The sequence below is a fragment of the Aquarana catesbeiana genome, linkage group LG02 (assembly GCF_042186555.1).
Source record: "Aquarana catesbeiana isolate 2022-GZ linkage group LG02, ASM4218655v1, whole genome shotgun sequence".
Lineage (NCBI taxonomy): Eukaryota > Metazoa > Chordata > Amphibia > Anura > Ranidae > Aquarana > Aquarana catesbeiana.
In genome coordinates, this window is record NC_133325.1 from 58,474,364 (window position 1) to 58,496,816 (window position 22,453).

The following is a 22,453-nucleotide window of genomic DNA, read 5'->3' on the forward strand; positions in this document are numbered from 1 at the left end:
CCCTCCAGCTGTTGCAGAACTACACATCCCATGAGGCATTGTAAAACTCTGACATTCACAGACATGACTAGGCATGATGGGAATTGTAGTTCCTGAACAACTGTAGGGCCGTAGTTTGAAGACCCCTGTGTTAGATGGTGTCAGAGCTTACACAAGGCTAGCTTCCTTCTCCTCACGTTGCTTCTTCCTGGCAATCAGGCCCAAGCACTTCATCTAGAAAGGATTTCAGATATTCCTCCATGCCCTGATGGACTGGATATGTACCAAGGGCTTGTACGGATTGACAGGGGAGTGCTGGCAAGGTGAGTAGAAGTCTTATTATATTTATTTACAGAACTAGTATAACAACCTACATCTGGCTAGACATAAGCCTCCTGTAATCATCTGAGCCAATTAGGGCTCTGTTGCTTACAGCAGGGGAGTGCAGGGAAATTACCTCATCAGTGTGCCGATACTACTTTGTCCATTCACAGGCAGTGGTGGGTTCTGAACAAGAATGTATTGCTTAAAGGAAACTCATTATAAGGAAGTTCAGGGTCAGAAATTGCTGGCCTCTCCTAACAAGGCTTGTTGTCTGATAATCATGCTGATTCAATGACTTTGGTACCCTCTAAATTGTTAACGTCAAATTTTGAGTATACAGATCAAGAGATCTGTTGTCACTAAGCAATGGGAGCCCTGAGTTTCTCTCAAGTTTTGTGACATGCAGGACCTGGTTGTGTAATCTTTCTGGGGTTCCTGGCTCATGGGACTCGCAAAATTGAATTAAACATCCTTTAGTAGGTAAAACACAGTGGGGGAATTCATAAAGTGTGTCTAAAGCAGGCCATAGATGATTCGATTTCCTTTCCTTTCACCACAGAAGGCAAGAAAATGGGGGAATCCTCCTACGGTGCTTTTGTGTTCTGACGGGGGTTGTGGGGACCCTTCCCAGCCAGCAGAGTACAATGATTAGGAAGTGGAGAAGGCGCTTCTAATGGGGCGTACACACGGTCCTGACTTTTCGGCTACAAAAGTCCGACGAACGCCGATGGACCAAATCCGGCGGACAATCCGATCGTGTGTGGGCTTCCCGGACCTTTTAGCGGCCTTTTCCAGTCGCAAGTCTGACGGACTTTAGATTTGGAACTTGCTTCAAATCTTTACGTCGTAACTCCGCCGGACCCAGAAATCCGCTCGTCTGTATGCTAGTCCGACGGACAAAAACCCACGCTAGGGCAGCTATTGGCTACTGCTATCAACTTCCTTATTTTAGTCCGGTGTACGTCATCACGTACGAATCCGTCTGACTTTTGTGTGATCGTATGTAGGCAAATCCGTTCGTTAGAAAGTCCGCCGCAAGTCCGCCAAAAGTCCGTCGAAGGTTTGTCGGACGGGCTGTCGGACTTTTGTAGCCGAAAAGTCCGACCGTGTGTACTCCCATTAGTGCAGTATTAGGATCATTTATTAAGCCAACAAGATAAAATTCCCTTACAAGATGAAGATAAAAACGGGCTCATCTGACCATCACTTAAAGGGCTAGGTTCCTGTCCCTGTGACTCCGAATCCTCTGGCCGAACAGCAGTGATGGGAGGGATGTGGTTCACCGGCCACATCCCTCCTATCGCTGCTGGTCGGCCCTTTATGTGATGGTCAGATGAGCCTGTTTTTATCTTCATCTTGTAAGTGAATTTTATCTTGCTGGCTTAATAAAAGATCCAAATACTGCACTTAAATCGCCTTCTCCACTTCCTTATCTTTGCCAGCCTGAGTTTCTTCTACTCTTCAGAAGAGCTGCTTCGGTGTCCGTATATTACCCCTATGTCTTCCTGATGCCATTACTCCTTCTACATTGAGGCTAGATCTCCTGGACAGAGCTCCCTATGTTCCATGTACAAGAGCACAATGATTACTCATAGCGGCTATAGCCATCGGAAGTAATCATATGTTAAAAAAAATCTGACAGGCTGGTTTACCCAGGTCGATCGATGGATTGACTTGGTACAACCAGCCATTCCATAGATTGATCTAATCTTGTCTGGTCTCTGCTGAACCGAGTTTGGATCCATCTGTGGCCAGCTTAACATACTATTTATGAATTCTCTACAGTTAAAGTGTGACTATGGCCAAAATAAAAAAAAACTAACTTCTGTAATACAGTCTTTCACTAGCATTAACAAAACAGTCACTTTTCTGAGTCCCTCTTGTAATTTTCCTTTTCTTATTTTTCAACTACTTTTAACAGACCAATATGTCCAGCAAAAGTGGAAGTCAGAGAGTTGGGACAATCCATTTGCCACTGAAAGGGGTGCTTAAGATGGTCACATTTGTGCCTTATCCATAACCGTTTCTGTATTGATTAAAAAATGGTTGGAGATGGGCCTCTTTCACACGAGCGGATTTGGTTTTGCTCAGCAGGGGATCGGTCTGCTGATACCCTGCTGAGCTGAGCAGAGTGGCCAGATGACAGGTCTGTGTCTGCTCTGCTTATGCAAAGTGGACATGGACACAGCTCGCCTATGAGCAGCCAAATGTACACGGACTGGCTGTCTGTTTTCACCCAACAGCCCTCTGATCCGGCCAGACGGAGGGGAACTGATCCCCTTCGGTTTTTTTTGTTTGTCGCATTGGATTGGACCCAGAGGTAGCTGGGTGTAAACGGACACAAGTCTGTTTAATCTGGCGCTCCATAGAAGAGAATGAAGGGTCTGGCCGAAAACCGAATACCTGGACTTGAACTTGATCGAACCTCTCATGCAGGCCATAGGCTTTAATTAGTTGATCACCTATTAAATGTTCATCTAAATCTTCTAGTCCATATAAGACTACCCTCTCAAGACAGTATTTCTGTCTAAGGTTGACTCCATTGTTTTTTGGGTTTAATACTGCTTTAACCTATCCTTCGGAATCACTTTAATACTTATCCCTCATGTCCACAGTATTATCAGTCTTTTATCCTGTGTCATATCTGTCTCGTTTTCTGTCTGTCTATCCTTTTTATCCATCTGCTGTCAATCTGTGGCCTCTTGTACTACGAGTTTTCAGAAAAGGAGGTGGGTAATGGCAGTGGCTGCACATGTGCATATGTGAGACTCATGGCGCGGAGTAGCTGCTCGTGTTTCTGCCAGGAGTTCCTGTTGCTTTTTGACATCCTTTAGCATTGCTTGGACAGCATTCAGACTGTACACGTGCTGCCCTGCAGAGCAGAGATCCAGATACCTAAACAGCTGTTTTTTTTAGCTGCGACATGGGCTATTTGCAGAATGTAGCCATTTGAAAGGGCAAAAAATGATCTGTGGAGAAAATGCATGGTGTTTAGAGACACTGGTATCCTTGTAACTTGTATGATTTGTGTATTCACTCTGTGAACAAATTCTGCAAGCGAAGCTCGTTAGCCCTTCGCGGAGAATGTCACACAGTCAGCTTGTTTCCTGTCTTGAAAACAGTATTATGACAGATACCTGAGCAACAGGAATAAACATAGCAGTAAACTGATGGTTGGTACTGGAGGCCCTGATCTGCCTGCTACATAATTAGAAGCCATCAGCTCATAAATAGGGGTGCAAGTCCCATCTAAGCATGCATGTTCTTGCACTGAGTACGGATTTGTAGACACACCGGTGCTGGCCTATTCTTGAAGAAAGAAACTGCACCTGGCTATTCCCCCTGGTTAGTCAGCTGGGAATGACTGCTGGTAACATTTGCAGTAATACAGTGCCTGTAGGGGAAAATAGAATGGCTTTCAGGTATTGGTAAAGTGGTAGTAAACTCTGTTCTACCCCTTGTTCCCACAGGCCAAGCCAATAGTAAGGCTTACCTGTAGGTACTATGAATATCTCCTAAACGTGCAGAGTTTAGGAGATATTCAGAGTGCATGCAGCCGGTGACGTTACTGGCTCATGCGCTCTGAAGGTCCAACATACAGCGCCGGACCTTCAGAGCTGGTGCCGTAAACGGCGGCTCCTGCATGCATGCGCGGGAGTGACCCCGGCCACTCATGTAGCCAGAAACCGCAAACCTGGAAGGAAGACCTGGGGAAGATGTCAAGGATTTTTAAACGGTGGTTTACTACCACTTTAAAGCAGAGCTTCAGTCGTTTTGGTGTTTAGTATCTTTTTGTGTTTAGTAAAAGTGTTTATTAAAGTCAGCAGCTACAAAAAGTGTACCTGTTGACTTTTAATAAACACACACTAACCTGTTCCTAGATTTAGCGATGTGGTCACCCGAACTGTCAATTGCCTCCCTCCTCCTCTCTCCTGCGCCAGCATTTCAACTGTGGACACCTGACTGTGACAGCTTGCAGCTTCACAGCCCGGTGCGCACTGCGCGTTCGCAAGTCGCGCTACGCCTGCTGAATGGTCTGGTAGTCTTTAGGGACCTGTGACATGTCCCAGAAGACTGCACAAAGGGAGGGGGAGAGCCTAGGTGATCCAAGTGGAAGTGGGAGTGAGTACCTGTCAAAACTAGGTACCACCCCCCCAAAAACAACTGCTTGCTAAATGTGGCGGGGGAGGGAGTGCTTAAAGCGGAACTTGCCCTGTTTGGTGGAGCTCCGCTTTAACTTTTTTTTCCCCAGCTTATGGATTAGGGAAGTAAACAAGTGGCTGAAGAGCTGGTGTAGTAAGGAGGGGTTTGGGTTCCTGGAGGACTGGGCCGACTTCTCAGTCGGTAACCGGTACTATAGAAGGGACGGACTGCACTAAATGAGGAGGGTGCAGATCTGCAGGAATGAAGATGGCCAAAAAGTTAGAGGGGTTTTTAAACTAGGCGATGGGGGGGAGGGTCCAGAGACAGTGATAGCCAGCGCGGATGATATTCCAGAGGGTAGTGTTAAGGGCATTAGTAGTAGGTTAACCAAAGCACAAAAACACAAGGTGAGTATAGTAGCAAGTCCTAGTTGCAAATTTTGAAACACCCAATACGAGGACAATATGCAACCGGTCTAAACTATGTGGCATGTTCACCAATGCCAGGAGCATGGCAGACAAGATGGGTGAACTTGAGATACTGTTGTATAAGGAGGATTTGGATTTTGTGGGAATTTCAGAGACCTGGTTCAACAGCTCTCATGATTGGCTGGCAAACATTTCAAGGGTATACCTATACCGCAAGGATAGAGAGGGTAAAAAAGGGGGAGGTATGCCTATATATCAAGAATAATGTACAAGCGAATGTGAGAGATGACATCACTGAGGGAGCTAGAGAGGAGGTCGAATCCTTATGGGTAGAGCTCCAAAGGGATGAAGCTAAGGGGAAAATAATACTGGGAGTATGCTATAGGGCCCCCTAACCTGAAGGAGGAGTGGAGACGGATCTCCTATCACAAATTGGATTAGCAGCAAGGATGGAAGTGTTATCATAATGGGGGATTTAATTATCCAGACATAGACTGGGCGGAGGGAACCGCGCAGTTCATTTAAGGCTCGCCAGTTCCTTAATGTCTTGCAGGACAATTTATGGGTCAGATGGTAGACGCACCAACTAGAAATAAAACATTACTGGATCTACTGATTACCAACAATACAGACCTGATCACAGATGTGGAAATACGGGGCAATTTAGGTAACAGCGATCACAGGTCAATTAGTTTCAGTATAATCACACAAATAGGAAACATAAAGGGAATACAAAGACACTGAATTTCAAAAGAGCCAACTTCCCTAAACTACAAACCTTGCTAAAAGGCATAAATTGGGATAAAATATTAGGAACAAAGAATACGGAGGAGAGATGGTTTGCTTTAAGAGCATATTAAATAAGGGCATTAGCCAATGTATCCCATTGGGTAATAAATTTAAAGAGCGAACAAAATCCTGGATGGCTTAACTCCAATGTAAAAATGCATATAAAAGCAAAGGAGAAGGCCTTCAAAAAATACAAGGTTGAGGGATCATCCTCAGCATTCAGACTTTATAAAGAATGCAATAAGAAATGTAAGGGTGCAATTAGGACGGCTAAGATAGAACATGAAAGACACATAGCGGAGGAGAGCAAAAAAATCCCAAGGAAATTCTTTAAGTATGTAAACAGTAAAAAAGGGAGGACAGACCATATTGGCCCCATAAAGAATGAGGAAGGACATCTGGTTACAAAGGATGGGGAGATGGCAAAGGTATTGAGAGATGGCAAAGGTATTGAATTTATTCTTCTCCTCAGTCTTCACGAGTGAATCGGGGGCTTCAGTAACCAAAACTGCAGTGTTTATCCTCATGACACAACACAGGAAGCACCTCCATGGTTAACAGAGGACGGAATTAAAATTAGACTTGAGAAACTTAACATTAATAAATCACCGGGACCAGATGGCTTGCATCCGAGGGTACTTAGGGAACTCAGTCAGGTGATTGCCAGACCGTTGTTCCTAATTTTTACAGACAGTCTATTGACTGGAATGGTACCAGCTGATTGGAGAAAAGCCAATGTAGCACCAATATTTAAAAAAGGCCCAAAAAAACATCCCTGGGAATTACAGACCAGTTAGCCTAACATCAATAGTATGTAAAATCTTGGAGGGGATGATAAGGGACTATATACAAGATTTTAGTAATAAGAACGATATCATTAGCAGTAATCAGCATGGATTCAGAAAGAATCGTTCTTGCCAAACCAATCTATTAACCTTCTATGAGGAGGTGAGTTGCCATCTAGATAAAGCAGTGGTTCTCAACTCCAGTCCTCGGGACCCACCAACAGGCCAGGTTTGCAAGATAACTGAAATACATCACAGGTGATATCACTTGCTGCTCAGTGATTGCAGTATTCTAGTCTGCAACTCCCCAAGGTAATACTTAAAATCTGGCCTGTTGGTGGGTCCCGAAGACTGGAGTTGAGAACCACTGAGATAAAGGAAGGCCCGTAGATGTGGTGTATCTGGATTTTGCAAAAGCATTTGACACAGTTCCCCATAAACGTTTACTGTACAAAATAGGGTCCGTTGGCATGGACCATAGGTTGAGTACCTGGATTGAAAACTGGCTACAAGGGCGTGTTCAGAGGGTGGTGATAAATGGGGAGTACTCAGAATGGTCAGGGGTGGGTAGTGGGGTTCCCCAGGGTTCTGTGCTGGGACCAATCCTATTTAATTTGTTTATAAACGATCTGGAGGATGGGATAAACAGTTCAATCTCTGTATTTGCAGACGATACTAAGCTAAGCAGGGCAATAACTTCTCCGCAGGATGTGGAAACCTTGCAAAAAGACCTGAACAAATTAATGGGGTGGGCGACTACATGGCAAATGAGGTTCAATGTAGAAAAATGTAAAATAATGCATTTGGGTGGCAAAAATATGAATGCAATCTATACACTGGGGGGAGAACCTCTGGGGAATCTAGGATGGAAAAGGACCTGGGGGTCCTAGTAGATGATAGGCTCAGCAATGGCATGCAATGCCAAGCTGCTGCTAATAAGGCAAACAGAATATTGGCATGTATTAAAAGGGGATCAACTCCAGAGATAAAACGATAATTCTCCCGCTCTACAAGACTCTGGTCCGGCCGCACCTGGAGTATGCTGTCCAGTTCTGGGCACCAGTCCTCAGGAAGGATGTACTGGAAATGGAGCGAGTACAAAGAAGGGCAACAAAGCTAATAAAGGGTCTGGAGGATCTTAGTTATGAGGAAAGGTTGCAAGCGTTGAACTTATTCTCTCTGGAGAAGAGACGCTTGAGAGGGGATATGATTTCAATTTACAAATACTGTACTGGTGACCCCACAATAGGGATAAAACTTTTTCGCAGAAGAGAGTTTAATAAGACTCGGGGCCACTCATTACAATTAGAAGAAAAGAGGTTTAACCTTAAACTACGTAGAGGGTTCTTTACTGTAAGAGCGGTAAGGATGTGGAATTCCCTTCCACAGGCGGTGGTCTCAGCGGGGAGCATTGATAGCTTCAAGAAACTATTAGATAATCACCTGAATGACCGCAACATACAGGGATATGTAAGGTAATACTGACACATAATCACACACATAGGTTGGACTTGATGGACGTGTGTCTTTTTTCAACCTCATCTACTATGTAACTATGTAACTGCTGATTCATATGAGTTTTAAAAAGTTATTTCCATAAGGAAAAACAAAATCACAACATGGCCTAAGAGGTCAATCTGGCTTAATTCTGCAAGAAGATATTGTTCATCTATCTTGCCCTAAATCCAACAGTTTTTCCTCTTCTGTGTCTCATATCATGTTTTGGTCTAGAATAATAGACGTCCTGTAGTGCATCTTTTTTTATTTTGCTTTTTATTTCCCCATAACTACCCTGTTTCCCTGAAAATAAGACAGTGTCTTATATTAATTGTTGTTCCCAAAGATGCGCTAGGTCTTATTTTCAGGGGCTGTCTTATTTTTCCATGAAGTGGCACAGGGGTATCAGGTTGGGGGAGGGGGGTCACTTAAAATAACACAGGGGGGATCAGAGGGGGGAATCAATAAAAATGGCACAGGAGGATCAGAGGAGGGGGGGGGAATTACCATTTTAGTACCCCTTTTTGAATTATTTAGTCTCTACCCCCTCCCACCTTCAACAGACATCCCCCCCTTTACCAGACATCCCCCCACCCATTTATCAGACATCCCCCCCACCTCAGTCACCCCTGTGTGCCGGCCAGATTCCACACAATGTGCCCGACTCCTGCCCCGCACGACTCACTCACTGTTTAATTGTGAGTCAGCCAGACTCCATCAGGGCAGAGCGAGCAGCAGGTGGCAGAAGGCGGCAGCTTGTCCTGGCGGCGGCGCGGGCTCTCTGATTTAAAGAGACCTCACGCTGCCTGAACAGCTCTGGCTGCGCTGCGGCCAATCAGCGAGCTGCGAGGCGGCGCCCGCCACTACGGTCCAGAGGAGTCAGACGCTTTACGGTAGCTTCGGGGTCCTTATGTTCCGGGTGGCCTTATTATCGGGGAGGCCTTATATTACAGCAAAAGGCAAAACTGGAAGTAGGTCTCATTTTCGAGGGGGTGCCTTATATTACAGCGAGAGGCAAAACTGGAAATAGGTCTTACTTTCGGGGAAAGATGGTATGTGTGTATGTGGTGCTGGCCACCTTGGTACAGAAGCAGAGCTTTGCTTCCTTTTATCAGAGCTTGCTACCTAATGACTGGTGATCGAATAACTGGTGATCTGAGAAATATTTTAGAAGGGACAGGAGAGGTGAAGAAAGCAGAAATCCACAGACTGAATGTGGCATAAGCAGGGAGATCCTTGCAATGGAGGTCCTCAGGTACAGCTTCCTATCCAACTAGGACAGCAGTGAGCAGCATAGTATAGTGACATCTCCACATTACAGTACCCTAGATCTCACACTGCAGATATACAGCTATGGGGCTCAAGGAACAGTCACTTATCAGGAGAAATTCCAGGTAAAATATACATTTTTCAGGGTATTGCGTAGAAAAGCTGCACTTTTTAGGTATAGGTCCACGCAGGCTGCAAGCCTGGTCTCTTAGCAGAGAGGACCAAGGAAACTGCACTGGTTTTTAGTGAGCTACCTAAAACACGCATCAGGGTAAGTACCCCACTACATAGTCACAGGTATTTAGTGTAGTAAGGAATTTGTTATTCCCGTAAAATACTTAATATGTGTTAATGTAGCGTAATGTGCTTGTCAGCGAGGGCTGTAATGATTTGCTGAGGCCTCTGGAGGAGCAAGACCCAGCTCTAAGGTTTCTTGAGAGGGTACAAATATTAATAGCATCCAGTAAATCTCCCCTTCTTGTATCTCTTACAACTTCAAGGGTATCCAGTAGATCAGAGAGAAAATTACTTCACGAAATGCGGCTGACACTCTGAGTTTTCACAGAGCGGCGTTAAGGAGTTGATGATGTCTACAATGTTAGATGAAGAGACTCGACAATTGCATTTTTTAAAGTGCGTGAAAAGTCAACTCGCCAGCTTTTATTCGATATTGACGCTGGGTAGGGGCCTGTACATTCCATGGTGCTAATACTCAACGCTAAAGGAGAACTCTATCTTTAAAAAGTGATGTAACCAAAATAACTGTCATTTAAGTTTATTGCGATCAATAGTAACCTTTCATTTTCTTTCTGCAGCCAGCTATGATTTTTTTTTTTTTTTTATTGCAAAAAACATTTGAAATGTCTTACCCTTTCAGTCCTGGCAGCAGGATGCAATTTATAGACAAAACTTCTCAAAATTCTAAGTTCCCCTGCTCATGCCATTGGTTTTCTGTTTTTTTTTTTTTTTTTTTTTAAGTCTATACAGAACGGAAAATAAAATTGCAGACATTCTCAGAGTGTCCTTCTATTTTATTAATTATGATTTGTCCGGATTGTTGGTGCACATCAAGGGGAATGCCATCGAGAGCGGTGTACAGCACTAGAAACAAAAACAAGAAACTGATAAAACCCAAAGGTGGTCAGCACACAACGCTCAACTCAGTGAGAACAAAGTAGATCAAACTCACTATAACCTGAAATATATGATATACAATATGCAATACTATATAGAAAGCCAATGTGAGGTAATATACAATACATCCAAAAAATAAAATATATAAAATGCAAGTGGGTAGCCCAAAAACTAGACATTTTGTATATTATTGACACTAAACTAGGTTTGCTGCTGCATGCTATGGAGGGGGGACTCCATCTGTGTAAACAAAGTAGAGGGAGAGAGCGGAACACAGCACAAAAAGTGTACTATCATCAATAAAATACTTTATTAGAAAGAAAACATCACTGGTGGAGGAACATGAGAAACAGCTGGGAAGATGACATTGGGTCAGTTATGGTAGACTTTTCATGAACTGTACCAGGCGGGAGGATTACTGTCTTTACAGCTGGGTCCTTCTGGAACTTTACCCATAACAACTCCATTAAAATAATGTTTTTTGTTTTTTTTTTTGCAAGGAACATACATTCCACATTAATAATCAAAATTGCCTCCGGCATTGTTACAGCATCTTCTTGCTGGAGGCTGCCATTTTGCTGAAGCCCAGAGCCTCTGAACAGCAGTAAATCTTTAGGCTGTCAGCAGATCGGCCTCTACAAATTCAGCAGTGCCTAAAAATAAAGAGCAACTGAGCATGTGCAGAGTAGGGTGGGACAGCGTATCACTGAATTTGAAGCAGTGTAGGCACTTTAAAAATAAGTGGATGTAAACCCTCACATATACTCAGTGAAGTGAATAGCCTCAGCTGATACACAAAGATGAAACAAATCTTCCTACATGGGTTTTACTTGTTTATCTACAGTCCTCTCTTCTTTACACCCCAGAAAAGTGTTAACATTTTTCTTCATCTGTCAGGAGCACAGAGGAGGGGGCAAAGAGACTGCAGTGTGTGAGAGCTAATTGTAGGAAAGCATACCTCCCAACATTTTGAGATGGTAATGAGGGACACCTACTTGCAAACGTATGTAGGCATAGGACACGCCCCCGCCACACCCCCTTAAAGTAGAAATAGTAGAAAAAAGGTTAATTAACTCCACAAGGACTTTTTTTTACCAATACTATTCCTTTATATTGGCTTTTAACATTTACAAATGCAGCAATTTTGAATTTAGATGAAAGGTTTAGCACTGGGAAACACTTATTGAAAGATAAAAAGTGCATTTTATATACAACTATATGGATCAGACCAAATGAGGGACAAATGAGGGGGAAAGAGGGACATCGCTCCAAATCAGGGACAGGAGCTATGGGAAAGGAACACTCCCCCCCCCCCCCCCCCCCCCCCCTCGCACAAATGTATCTCATGTGTCGTAAAAACTTCTCAGAAGTGCTGATAACAGGGGAAGGAAGCACCAGAGAGAAAGACACTTAGAGCTTTGGAGAGAGATAAGTAAACACTACAGATATGTGCTTTGCTCAGATTCCCTGACTGAGGTTTACAACCACTTTAATGTTTTAGATTGCTATACCTGCGAAAGGGGCCAGCCTGACGTGATGTAGCAGAACTTAATTTTCTGACTTAAGTTCCACTTTATTGACAAATTTTCCCAGAAGAGCTACAGTGTTGAGTCCATTGAGATGGATTTTGAGATATGATATTGTATATACACGGATTATCCCGTGGATTCCACAGACACACAGAGGTTGAGGCAATTGAGGGTGCCAATTTTTTCCACTAGGTTCAACTCCAGTTACTGCTCTGTCTGGAGGGTCTTGGATAAATGTTGACTTATCCTTCAATGTGGCCAGAAACTGGCCACCAGGATCTCCGATCGTCCTCGAGTGTTTTTTTTAGAAAAGCCAGGAATATAAAATACAGTATAGCCCTTAGTAAGCTAACCAAGCCCAGGCCCAGTCTTGACAGGATCATTTGTTTCTAATAAAGCATATTGATGACACTACAGCACTAGGACTGATCATGTGATTATAGGAGGAAGAAAATGCAGTGGATGAAGTTTGCCTACAACCTTGCAATGTATATGGTTGACCCAGTGAGTTTTTTTTTTTTTTTTGTAACTATCTCAATAAAACACCGCAAATCTACTTTTAGTAAAAGCCTTTTGAAGCATTTAGATGCTCATAGACTAAAGAGGGTGGTCTGATGTGTGTGTATGATCAGACCTCCCTTAATTTGGCCATACACTGAGCAAATTTCAGCTAGTTCCTAATTGAACCAGCCAGAATTTGATGTTGCCCTGTTGGGAACCTTCCTCCCGAGATCCTTTGATTGATGAAACAGAGTCGCTGGGTGGAAAATTGTTGGCTAAACAGCACCTGCATCCAATCAAAATGCAGGCAGTTTGCGTATTCTGACAATAGAAACAGCAGGAGATTTGTTCATACTGTATACACTGTTTAGCATGGATGGAGAAATCTGTGGATGTATGTGGCCAGCTGTAGCCATGCAGCATTCATCATCAAAAACAAGTTAACGTTCCCATATTTATTTATTGACTTGTTACCTTTAACATTTTTCCCTGTGGAGGGGTGTCGTAATTTGACAAGGGATACCATACTTTTGCCTAGGACCCTAGCTGTTTTGCGATTCCCTGTCTCCTTAAGGATGGCGTCCAAGCTGACAGTGAGGGAGAAGAGAGCACACTCTGTCATCTCTTGAATTTCATATGGCTTGCAGATAAAAGGAGAATCTCTGGCACCTCGCTTTCTTCCAGCCTGCTAACCTTTATGGCTCCAGTCTATTCCTTTCAAGACATACTTGTGATCTTATCCTAGCTATGCACCAGGCCTCTAGACTTACTGCTCAGTAGAAATGGCTGATTCTATTTATGCCCCAAGCACACTTTATTATTAGGCTTCTCTTATATGTGAACGTTTAGGTTGTGCGTTCAGCTAAAGCATCTGCTGGGGAAAGAGTTGTCAGGGGATAAGACCAGTCTATTTCCTCTAGATTTCTGCCAAGCCATTTGGGGCAGTTTAGAGAGTATTCGGGCAAATTCAGGAAATCTCTGCTCACCCTCTTTGTTACATTTATAAAACCTCATTAATGCAAACAGGTCATGGGTTGCCATTGCTAAAAAATGCAAATTGTCTGGCTGTCATGTAGATCCAGTGACTTCAGACCTTCACACGTCACAAACCTGGAATGGTGATGCAGATCAGGACTGTATTCACTTGCTGCCTACCTACCCCAGCATTGTGTCTCAAAGTGTTAGGACCCATTCACTCTTATGCAGGGATTTTTTTTCTCATTGAATTGGTGCAGGAACTACTTGTCTCTGCCCCCCCACCCCCTTCTGTGTCACTTCTTGTCTCTGAACCCCCACCCACCTCCTTCTAAATCACTACTTGCCTCTGCCCCCCACCCCCTTCTGAGTCGCTACTTGTCTTTGCCCCCCCACCCCTTCTGAGTCGCTGCTTGTCTCCCCCCCCCCTTCTGAGTCGCTACTTGTCTCTGTTCCCCCCACCCCCTTCTGAGTCACTACTTGTCTCTGCCCCCCCACTCCCTTCTGAGTTGCTACTTGTCTTTGCCCCCCCCACCCTCTTCTGAGTCGCTACTTGTCTCTGCCCCCCCACTCCCTTCTGAGTTGCTACTTGTCTCTGCCCCCCCCACCCTCTTCTGAGTCGCTACTTGTCTCTGCCCCCCCACTCCCTTCTGAGTTGCTACTTGTCTCTGCCCCCCCACCCTCTTCTGAGTCGCTACTTGTCTCTGCCCCCCCACTCCCTTCTGAGTCACTACTTGCCTCTGCCCCCCACCCCCTTCTGAGTCGCTACTTGTCTTTGCCCCCCCCACCCCCTTCTGAGTCGATACTTGTCTTTGCCCCCCCACCCCCTTCTGAGTCGCTACTTGTCTCTGTTCCCCCACCCCCCTTCTGAGTCACTAACTTGTCTCTGCCCCCCCACTCCCTTCTGAGTTGCTACTTGTCTCTACCCCCCCCACCCTCTTCTGAGTCACTACTTGTCTCTGCCCCCCCACACCCTTCTGAGTCACTTCTTGTCTCTGCCCCCCCACCCCCTTCTGTGTCATTACTTGTCTCTGCCCCCCACCCCCTTCTGAGTGGCTACTTGTCTCTGCCCCCCTACCCCCTTCTGAGTGGCTACTTGTCTCTGCCCCCCACCCCCTTTTGAGTGGCTACTTGTCTCTGCCCCCCACCCCCTTCTGAGTGGCTACTTGTCTCTGCCCCCCCACCCCCTTCTGAGTGGCTACTTGTCTCTGCCCCCCCCACCCCCTTCTGAGTGGCTACTTGTCTCTGCCCCCCCGCCTCCTTCTGAGTCACTACTTGTCTCTGCCCCCCCGCCTCCTTCTGAGTCACTACTTGTCTCTGCCCCCTCTTCTGAATCCCTACTTGTCTCTGCCCCCCCCTTCTGAGTCACTACTTGTCTCTGCCCCTTCTTCTGAGTCACTACTTGTCTCTGCCCCCCTTCTGAGTCACTACTTGTCTCTGCCCCCCACCCCCTTCTGAGTCGCTACTTGTCTTTGCCCCCCCACCCCCTTCTGAGTCGCTACTTGTCTCCCCCCCCCTTCTGAGTCGCTACTTGTCTCTGTTCCCCCCACCCCCTTCTGAGTCACTACTTGTCTCTGCCCCCCCACTCCCTTCTGAGTTGCTACTTGTCTTTGCCCCCCCCACCCTCTTCTGAGTCGCTACTTGTCTCTGCCCCCCCACTCCCTTCTGAGTTGCTACTTGTCTCTGCCCCCCCCACCCTCTTCTGAGTCGCTACTTGTCTCTGCCCCCCCACTCCCTTCTGAGTTGCTACTTGTCTCTGCCCCCCCACCCTCTTCTGAGTCGCTACTTGTCTCTGCCCCCCCACTCCCTTCTGAGTCACTACTTGCCTCTGCCCCCCACCCCCTTCTGAGTCGCTACTTGTCTTTGCCCCCCCCACCCCCTTCTGAGTCGATACTTGTCTTTGCCCCCCCACCCCCTTCTGAGTCGCTACTTGTCTCTGTTCCCCCCACCCCCTTCTGAGTCACTAACTTGTCTCTGCCCCCCCACTCCCTTCTGAGTTGCTACTTGTCTCTGCCCCCCCCACCCTCTTCTGAGTCACTACTTGTCTCTGCCCCCCCACACCCTTCTGAGTCACTTCTTGTCTCTGCCCCCCCACCCCCTTCTGTGTCATTACTTGTCTCTGCCCCCCACCCCCTTCTGAGTGGCTACTTGTCTCTGCCCCCCTACCCCCTTCTGAGTGGCTACTTGTCTCTGCCCCCCACCCCCTTTTGAGTGGCTACTTGTCTCTGCCCCCCACCCCCTTCTGAGTGGCTACTTGTCTCTGCCCCCCCACCCCCTTCTGAGTGGCTACTTGTCTCTGCCCCCCCCACCCCCTTCTGAGTGGCTACTTGTCTCTGCCCCCCCGCCTCCTTCTGAGTCACTACTTGTCTCTGCCCCCCCGCCTCCTTCTGAGTCACTACTTGTCTCTGCCCCCTCTTCTGAATCACTACTTGTCTCTGCCCCCCCCTTCTGAGTCACTACTTGTCTCTGCCCCTTCTTCTGAGTCACTACTTGTCTCTGCCCCCCTTCTGAGTCACTACTTGTCTCTGCCCCCCACCCCCTTCTGAGTCACTACTTGTCTCTGCCCCCCCCACCCCCTTCTGAGTTACTACTTGTCTCTGCCCCCCCACCCCCTTCTAAGTCACTACTTGTCTCTGCCCCCCACCCCCTTCTGAGTCACTACTTGTCTCTGCCCCCCCACCCCCTTCTGATTAACTACTTGTCTCTGCCCCCCCACCCCCTTCTGATTAACTACTTGTCTCTGCCCCCCACCCCCTTCTGATTAACTACTTGTCTCTGCCCCCCCACCCCCTTCTGAGTCACTACTTGTCTCTGCCCCCCCACCCCCTTCTGAGTCACTACTTGTCTCTGCCCCCCACCTCCTTCTGAGTCACTACTTGTCTCTACCCCCCCTTCTGAGTCACTACTTGTCTCTGCCCCCCCTTCTGAGTCACTACTTGTCTCTACCCCCATTCTGAGTCACTACTTGTCTCTGCCCCCCACCCCCTTCTGAGTTACTACTTGTCTCTGCCCCCCCCCACCCCCTTCTAAGTCACTACTTGTCTCTGCCCCCCCAACCCCTTCTGAATCACTACTTGTCTCTGCCTCACCCACGTCTGAGCAACTTTCCTTGGTTCCACCCCCTAGCCACCTAGTACCGCCCCTTTTAGAGACTACAGAACCAAGTATCATTTAGTGGTAATTTTGTATGGAATTTGTTAATAATAACAAGAATAGTTCCCCCACCAGCAACAATAGACCTCCCCAGCAACTATAGACTGCCACACAAAAATAAATGCCTTTCAACAACAATAGATCCCACAACAGCCAGCAACAACATACCCCTCCTTCAACACTAGATTCCTTACAGCAACAACTGACCCCCACCAGTAACATAAGCCCAACCAACAACAGTGGCAGTGCAACACAACACACATAGAGCCGGAGTGTTGCCATGCATTGTCAAGATGCACAAGTGTGAATAGGCCCCTAATGTCACAGAGCCATGCTTATTCTTCTTATGTCAGCTTTCCCATGGATAATGTGTTGTTTCTTTTGTGTTATCAGCATTTTCAAAAACTTGGATTGTTTCTGTCGATCACTGTAAATTGATGGGGTTTTTTTGTTTTTTTTTTCTTCTTGTAGGTACTATTATTTTGCATCACTGCTGCCCTGTACATGTTCTTTTTCAGGTAAGTTCAGTCACATCATTTTACTATATGTTAGTCATTCAGAATGCCAAACTTCAAGAACTGGTGGACAGAATAGTCTATCAATACTGTGGTGTATGCAGCACTTCTACCCATCAGCACAAGCGATCACTCTCAATATATGGTATATCTAAAGACAGTACATTTTTGAGTGTGGAATGTAAAATCCTTATTAGATTTTGTTTGCCCTTGGGTAGATTTCCCTTCACTTCCTGTCCTGGAGACACAACAGGAACTGAGAGAAATGACTGTGTTGAAAAAAAAAAACAAAAAACTAACAGATTCCTCCATCCACACAAATGAGATGGATGGAGGGATCCCCATCCACCGGATACTTTGTATTCTGACAGTGGGGGGATTTCTATCAGGAGCCCTGGGTATATCTCCCCACCAGGGACCCAGCCATCAATAAAAAGGGCTTTATAACCCTTCTTAAACTTTGTTCTAAACAATGTTTTGTCTTTATATACACTTTAATTATAAGCAAGGGGAACAGCTTGCCTCGGCTTTTCATTTTACGGTGCTCAGGAACATTTCAGTCTGGTCATAGGATTCCTGTTTCAGTCAGTTTTTCATATTCGTTCGCTTGGATTACACTGCACATGGCAGAGTTCTAATCTGATATGGTCATCAGAATCTGATCCAATCAAATGGCGTATCAGGCGGATCAAAAAAGGTTTTTATCAATTCAGGCTGCAAAGTGTTGATTAGATTTATAACAATGCTATCAAGTTCACATCCTTTGTACTATGCTGGCTTATGACTAGGGTGCCCAGAACAAGGACTTTTAGGGCCGTTCACCCTAGAATGCAATGTGGGAAAGCCGCGTTCCCATTCGGCTTCCCACACTGCATTCCAATCGCTCTGCCCCTGTGATCTGCTGCAGATGGGGGGGGGGGGGTGTCAGTGCAAAGTTAATGACACCCCAAATGCAGGTGGCAATCGCAGTGCATTTGCCCACACCAGACTGCACCAATTGCATGGCACAAAAGTACCATGCAATGCTGTTGCCGCGCGTTTCAAAAAAGTAGTGCATGCACTACCTTTGGTGCCGTGCGATTTCAGCCCATTCAAAATGATAGGACTGAAATCACACTGCATAGAACTGCATGTGAATGGCACAGGATCCACACAGCATTCCTGTGCAACTCACATGCAGTTCCTAGTGTGATTGAGCCCATACTGGTCCTTCTCTCCTGCAGGCTTCCCCCCATGTGACCAGCAGTCACATCCTCTTCTCCCCGATGCTCTGGCAGTCACAGACACTGTGATGTCATCAAGTACAATGCAGAACCAACATCCCTGCATTGTACGTGAGGGAGCTGAGGGACCATCCACAGAATGGAGAGAGAAGATTTGAGCGCTGGCTACTGGGGGAGCGGTGGATTAGGTAAGTAAAAATCCTTGTCTCGGGTTCCCCTAGACAAAAACAAGCATTTAATCCTTGTAGTGCTGGGGGGGGGGGGGGGGGGGGTGTTGTGTTATTTCCCCTGGAAGTTTGGCTTTATTTTTTCTTGCTTAAATGAACTTTACAGAATATGAGAAGCCTGTTTTCACCAGTCCAGGAAAAGTTGTTATCCTAGAGAATTTCCCACGTTCGTATAAATATTATGGGGAGATAGGATCTCGGTGCACATGCAGGCTGGTGAAAGTACAGTCACAGAGGACAGCATTGACACGGCTCCGGTTGAACACATTTCTCTCCACCATCCTGAGCTTCCAGCACCGAAGATCCAGTTACACGTGCGTGCCTTGTAGAGAAGCAGGAAGGTGTTTACCTGCAAGGTGAGCCCGACAGTCATGGGAGATGCTTTTAAAGTCTAAAATTTCAGGCGCCTTTATCAAAAGCCATCCCCAGAGGAAGAAAAATTGAATCTCCTCCCTTTGTGTAGTTTCCGAGTGTCAATCAGAGAAGCCCTTTGTCCCGGACAGGAATTGATGTGACCTGACTATTTATCATGGTCCTGTCATCCTAGAATAGCTGGATAATAGAAGGAAGAAACAGCGCCTCGTTCTCAGGCCCCCCCCCCCCCCCCCCCCCCCGGACAATACATAGCCGGTGGTATTGTGAAGTGGCCGTGGCCCCCATCTGCCCCGAGAAGCTTTCTGCGGCCTCGCCGCCCGTAACAATATAGCTTATTACGCGTACGGCTCTGAGCTCTTACCAGACTCGACTGATATTACAGGTCGTATTCTGGGAAACCAATTGAGCTTCACAGATTCTGTTTCCTCCATTGATTTAGGAACAAAAGCTTTAGAGATGATAGCAGAGAGCTTATTTCCTGTACAGTTTCTTCTCCAGAAACACCTATGCCTTCATACTGCAGAGTGTTTTATCAATTCAAACTTTATCTGTGAAATATGGACTATTGCCTCAATTAGTTACCTATAAGGATAGTGGCGAGTACCATCATCCTTTGTGTTAGGATACGGCACTGTGAATTTTATTTTATTTATTTTTTTCAGGTACTTATATAGCACCGTCTATTTACCCAGCGCTTTACATATACATTGTACATTCACATCAGTCCCTACCCTCAAGGAGCTTACAATCGAAGGTCCCTAACACACATTCATACATATACTAGGGCCAATTTAGACAAGATCCGATTAACCTACCAGCATGTCTTTGGAGTGTGGGAGGAAACTGGAGTACCCGGAGGAAACCCACGCAGACACAGGGAGAACAAGCAAACTCCAGGCAGATGGTGTTGTGGTCGGGATTCGAACCAGCGGCCCTTTTTGCTGCTAGGTGAAAGTGCTAACCACTACACCACTGTGCTGCCCATATACCTACTTTGGCCTAGTCCTTGGGTACCGAGATAGTCCTCAACTTTCACAGTGTCGCGGGGCAAGTTTGGAGTAGCCCCCGGCACACCCTCTTTCCAATATTCAAACTTTAACTGGTCTTTCCATAAACTACATTCAGGATGCATTTTATTGAAATGCATTTTTCTCACCACCTTCCCTGAACCTCCTGTCTATATATTTTCTATTAACCCTGTTAGCAGGGGCGGCCCGTCCATTAAGGGCGAACGGGCGCTGCCCCCCTCCCATTCATCACCGCCTCCCCTACCCATGCATCCGGCCCCTTTCAGGACACCGGCGCATAGATTCAAATGCGGTGGGGGCTGTTTTTTTGAAGCACCGATTAGACCCAGAGGCTCTAATGGGCTCCAATATAGGGTGGGCTCGGGTCGCAGAGACTGATAGGTAAATTTAGTAAATTGCTCGTTAGGGAAGTTAGATTTTCCTCTGTTCCAGCTTGGCTGACGTTGCGTGTGGTTCCACACTGAGCCGGTGGGTGTCACTGTTACCTTTGGCTAGTGTTGGAAGGGCAACGTGTCGAAGAGTATGGGTGCTCCTCTGTCCCGGGGACAACTCGGTGGAGGTGGTCCTCCGAGTTGTATTCTGGGAGAGGGTATTTATGGGTCAGACTCCATGTTTTGGGGTCCGTTTTTCAGCCACCTGGCCCTCCTGGTGTGGTGCTACCTCGTGGTCCTCCGTTCCAGAGGCCCGCGCCGCTGCGGTGCGTGGGTGGGCCCAGAAGCATGTCTGGGGCCTACCACAGCAGCCGAGGAATGGTCCTGAGCTGTCTATCCAGAGTGAAGAAGCTGGACAACTGAGAAGATCCCAGGGGAGGACCCGTCATGGAAGGATCATGCAGAGTGCTGGTCTGGAGAGGGGCCTGGTGACTTGGTTGGAGGACGTATCCTAAAGGAGTTCTACAGCATAGTACTGCCGGGTTGGCTTAGGGGTCCAAGTACTATGTCTGACATTCACCGCAAAGTTTAATACATCCTGTGGCAGAGGATTGTACAGATTTATTTCAAGCAAGTCTGTGGCAGAGACTTTTGTTCTTGCTACGTACTGGCTGCTAGGCAAGTGAGAGAGGCCTATCCAGGCGAGCAAAGATTGTGTCCCACAAGGGGATCGCATCCGATTGCAATATTCAACTTTAAAGGACTTTCTCAAGAATCCTAAAGAAAGGTATTTGAGCTTCCCTGTAGCTTCCCTCCTGCCTCTTTCCTGCTACTTCCTTCGTTACTTGGTTCAATAAAGCATTGAAAACGTACTCAAGTGTTGGTACTTTTATCGTCCAGAGGTAAACTCAACGGTACCCTAGACTCTGTGCCGGTGAAGCAGGGGTGTTGAGAGTGAAGGTAACAAGCCCGCTTAAACCAGCAGCTCCGCCGAGAGTTATTGCTACATATAGTTTTTTTTTTCTAAATTGTCTGTATTTTTTGTCTATAGCGCAAAACATAAAAACCGCAGAGGTGATCAAATACCACCAAAAGAAAGTTCTATTTGTGAGAAAAAAAGGACACAAATTGTATTTGTGTACAGCATTGCACGACCACGCAATAGTCCATTAAAGTAATGCAGTGCCGTATCGCAAAAAAATGATCTGGTCATGAAAGGGGGGGGGGGGTAAATCTTGCGGAGTTCAAGTGGTTAAAAGAACAAGTTTCCTCATGGGGTTTTTTAGCAGCCAAGTATTTATTTAAAGATTTTTGATTTAAATGTTTTTATTGTATCAAAAAGCAATTTGACAGTTACATGAGAATTGTAAAAAATTGTGCTCTGGCATTCACATGAAAATGACAAAACCATCGATCAAGATAAAATTACATGTTGTATGAAATTTTAGTAAAATAGCATTTTATTGCCAAAAAATAATCTTCCGCATTGAACCTCTACGCGTTTCAACCCTTCTAATTGTGGTCTTCTTCAAGGGGGCATTTATTTCATAAATGCTTCAGGGTGTGCAGCACTATTATCTCACTTATAAGTTTCTTTTCTCTTCCGAACACCCGAAACTCCAATTTGAAAATTCCAGATGCCTCACAGCTCTGTGCATTTGGCCTATAAGTTATGCTGAGCAGGTTTACAGCGCTGCAATGTTACAGGACTGGAAGAGGAAAATCAGCACACAGGGGTTGTGTGAAACATGGGTGCTGCTGCATATAATCCAAGCCATCACATTTTCACAGCTCTTGTTTTGTGTCCAAAACGAGTTTAAGTTTTAAGCAGACTCCTGAGAGCGCCCATACTAATCTATGGGATTTCTGTGTTTCCATCTGGTGTGCTCAGCTCACAGAATGGTGTGCAGTGACAAGTTCCAGGTCTCTCCCACAGCTTTCTGTATATGTCATGCATGCAGTTGATAGGATGGGAAATTCATAGACTCGTTGTGTTTTGTTACTCAGCAACACTTTACTGTTTTATTTTACATACACCATATATACAGTATATACACGTAGTTAACTACATCTTTATTTGCTTTAGTTACTGTAACGGCACTTTCCAACATTCTAGGACTGTAAAGAGGTACAGATTTAAGCCCACATTCACACTGAGGGCCAGTTTAAAATCATGCGAGTTCAGCTGAACGATTTCAAACCGGCATT

The 22,453-nt window shown here is 46.0% G+C and overlaps 1 protein-coding gene across 1 annotated transcript in view; it reads left to right on the forward strand.

The window, feature by feature from the left end:
* The window catches only part of TMEM135 (transmembrane protein 135), a 523,462-nt gene that overhangs the window by 400,846 nt on the left and 100,163 nt on the right, over window positions 1-22,453 (forward strand). Inside the window, exon 6 of the mRNA XM_073612956.1 lies at window positions 16,978-17,024. Within this exon, the coding sequence (XP_073469057.1) occupies window positions 16,978-17,024 (47 nt within the window). The remainder of the gene's footprint in view (window positions 1-16,977; window positions 17,025-22,453) is intronic.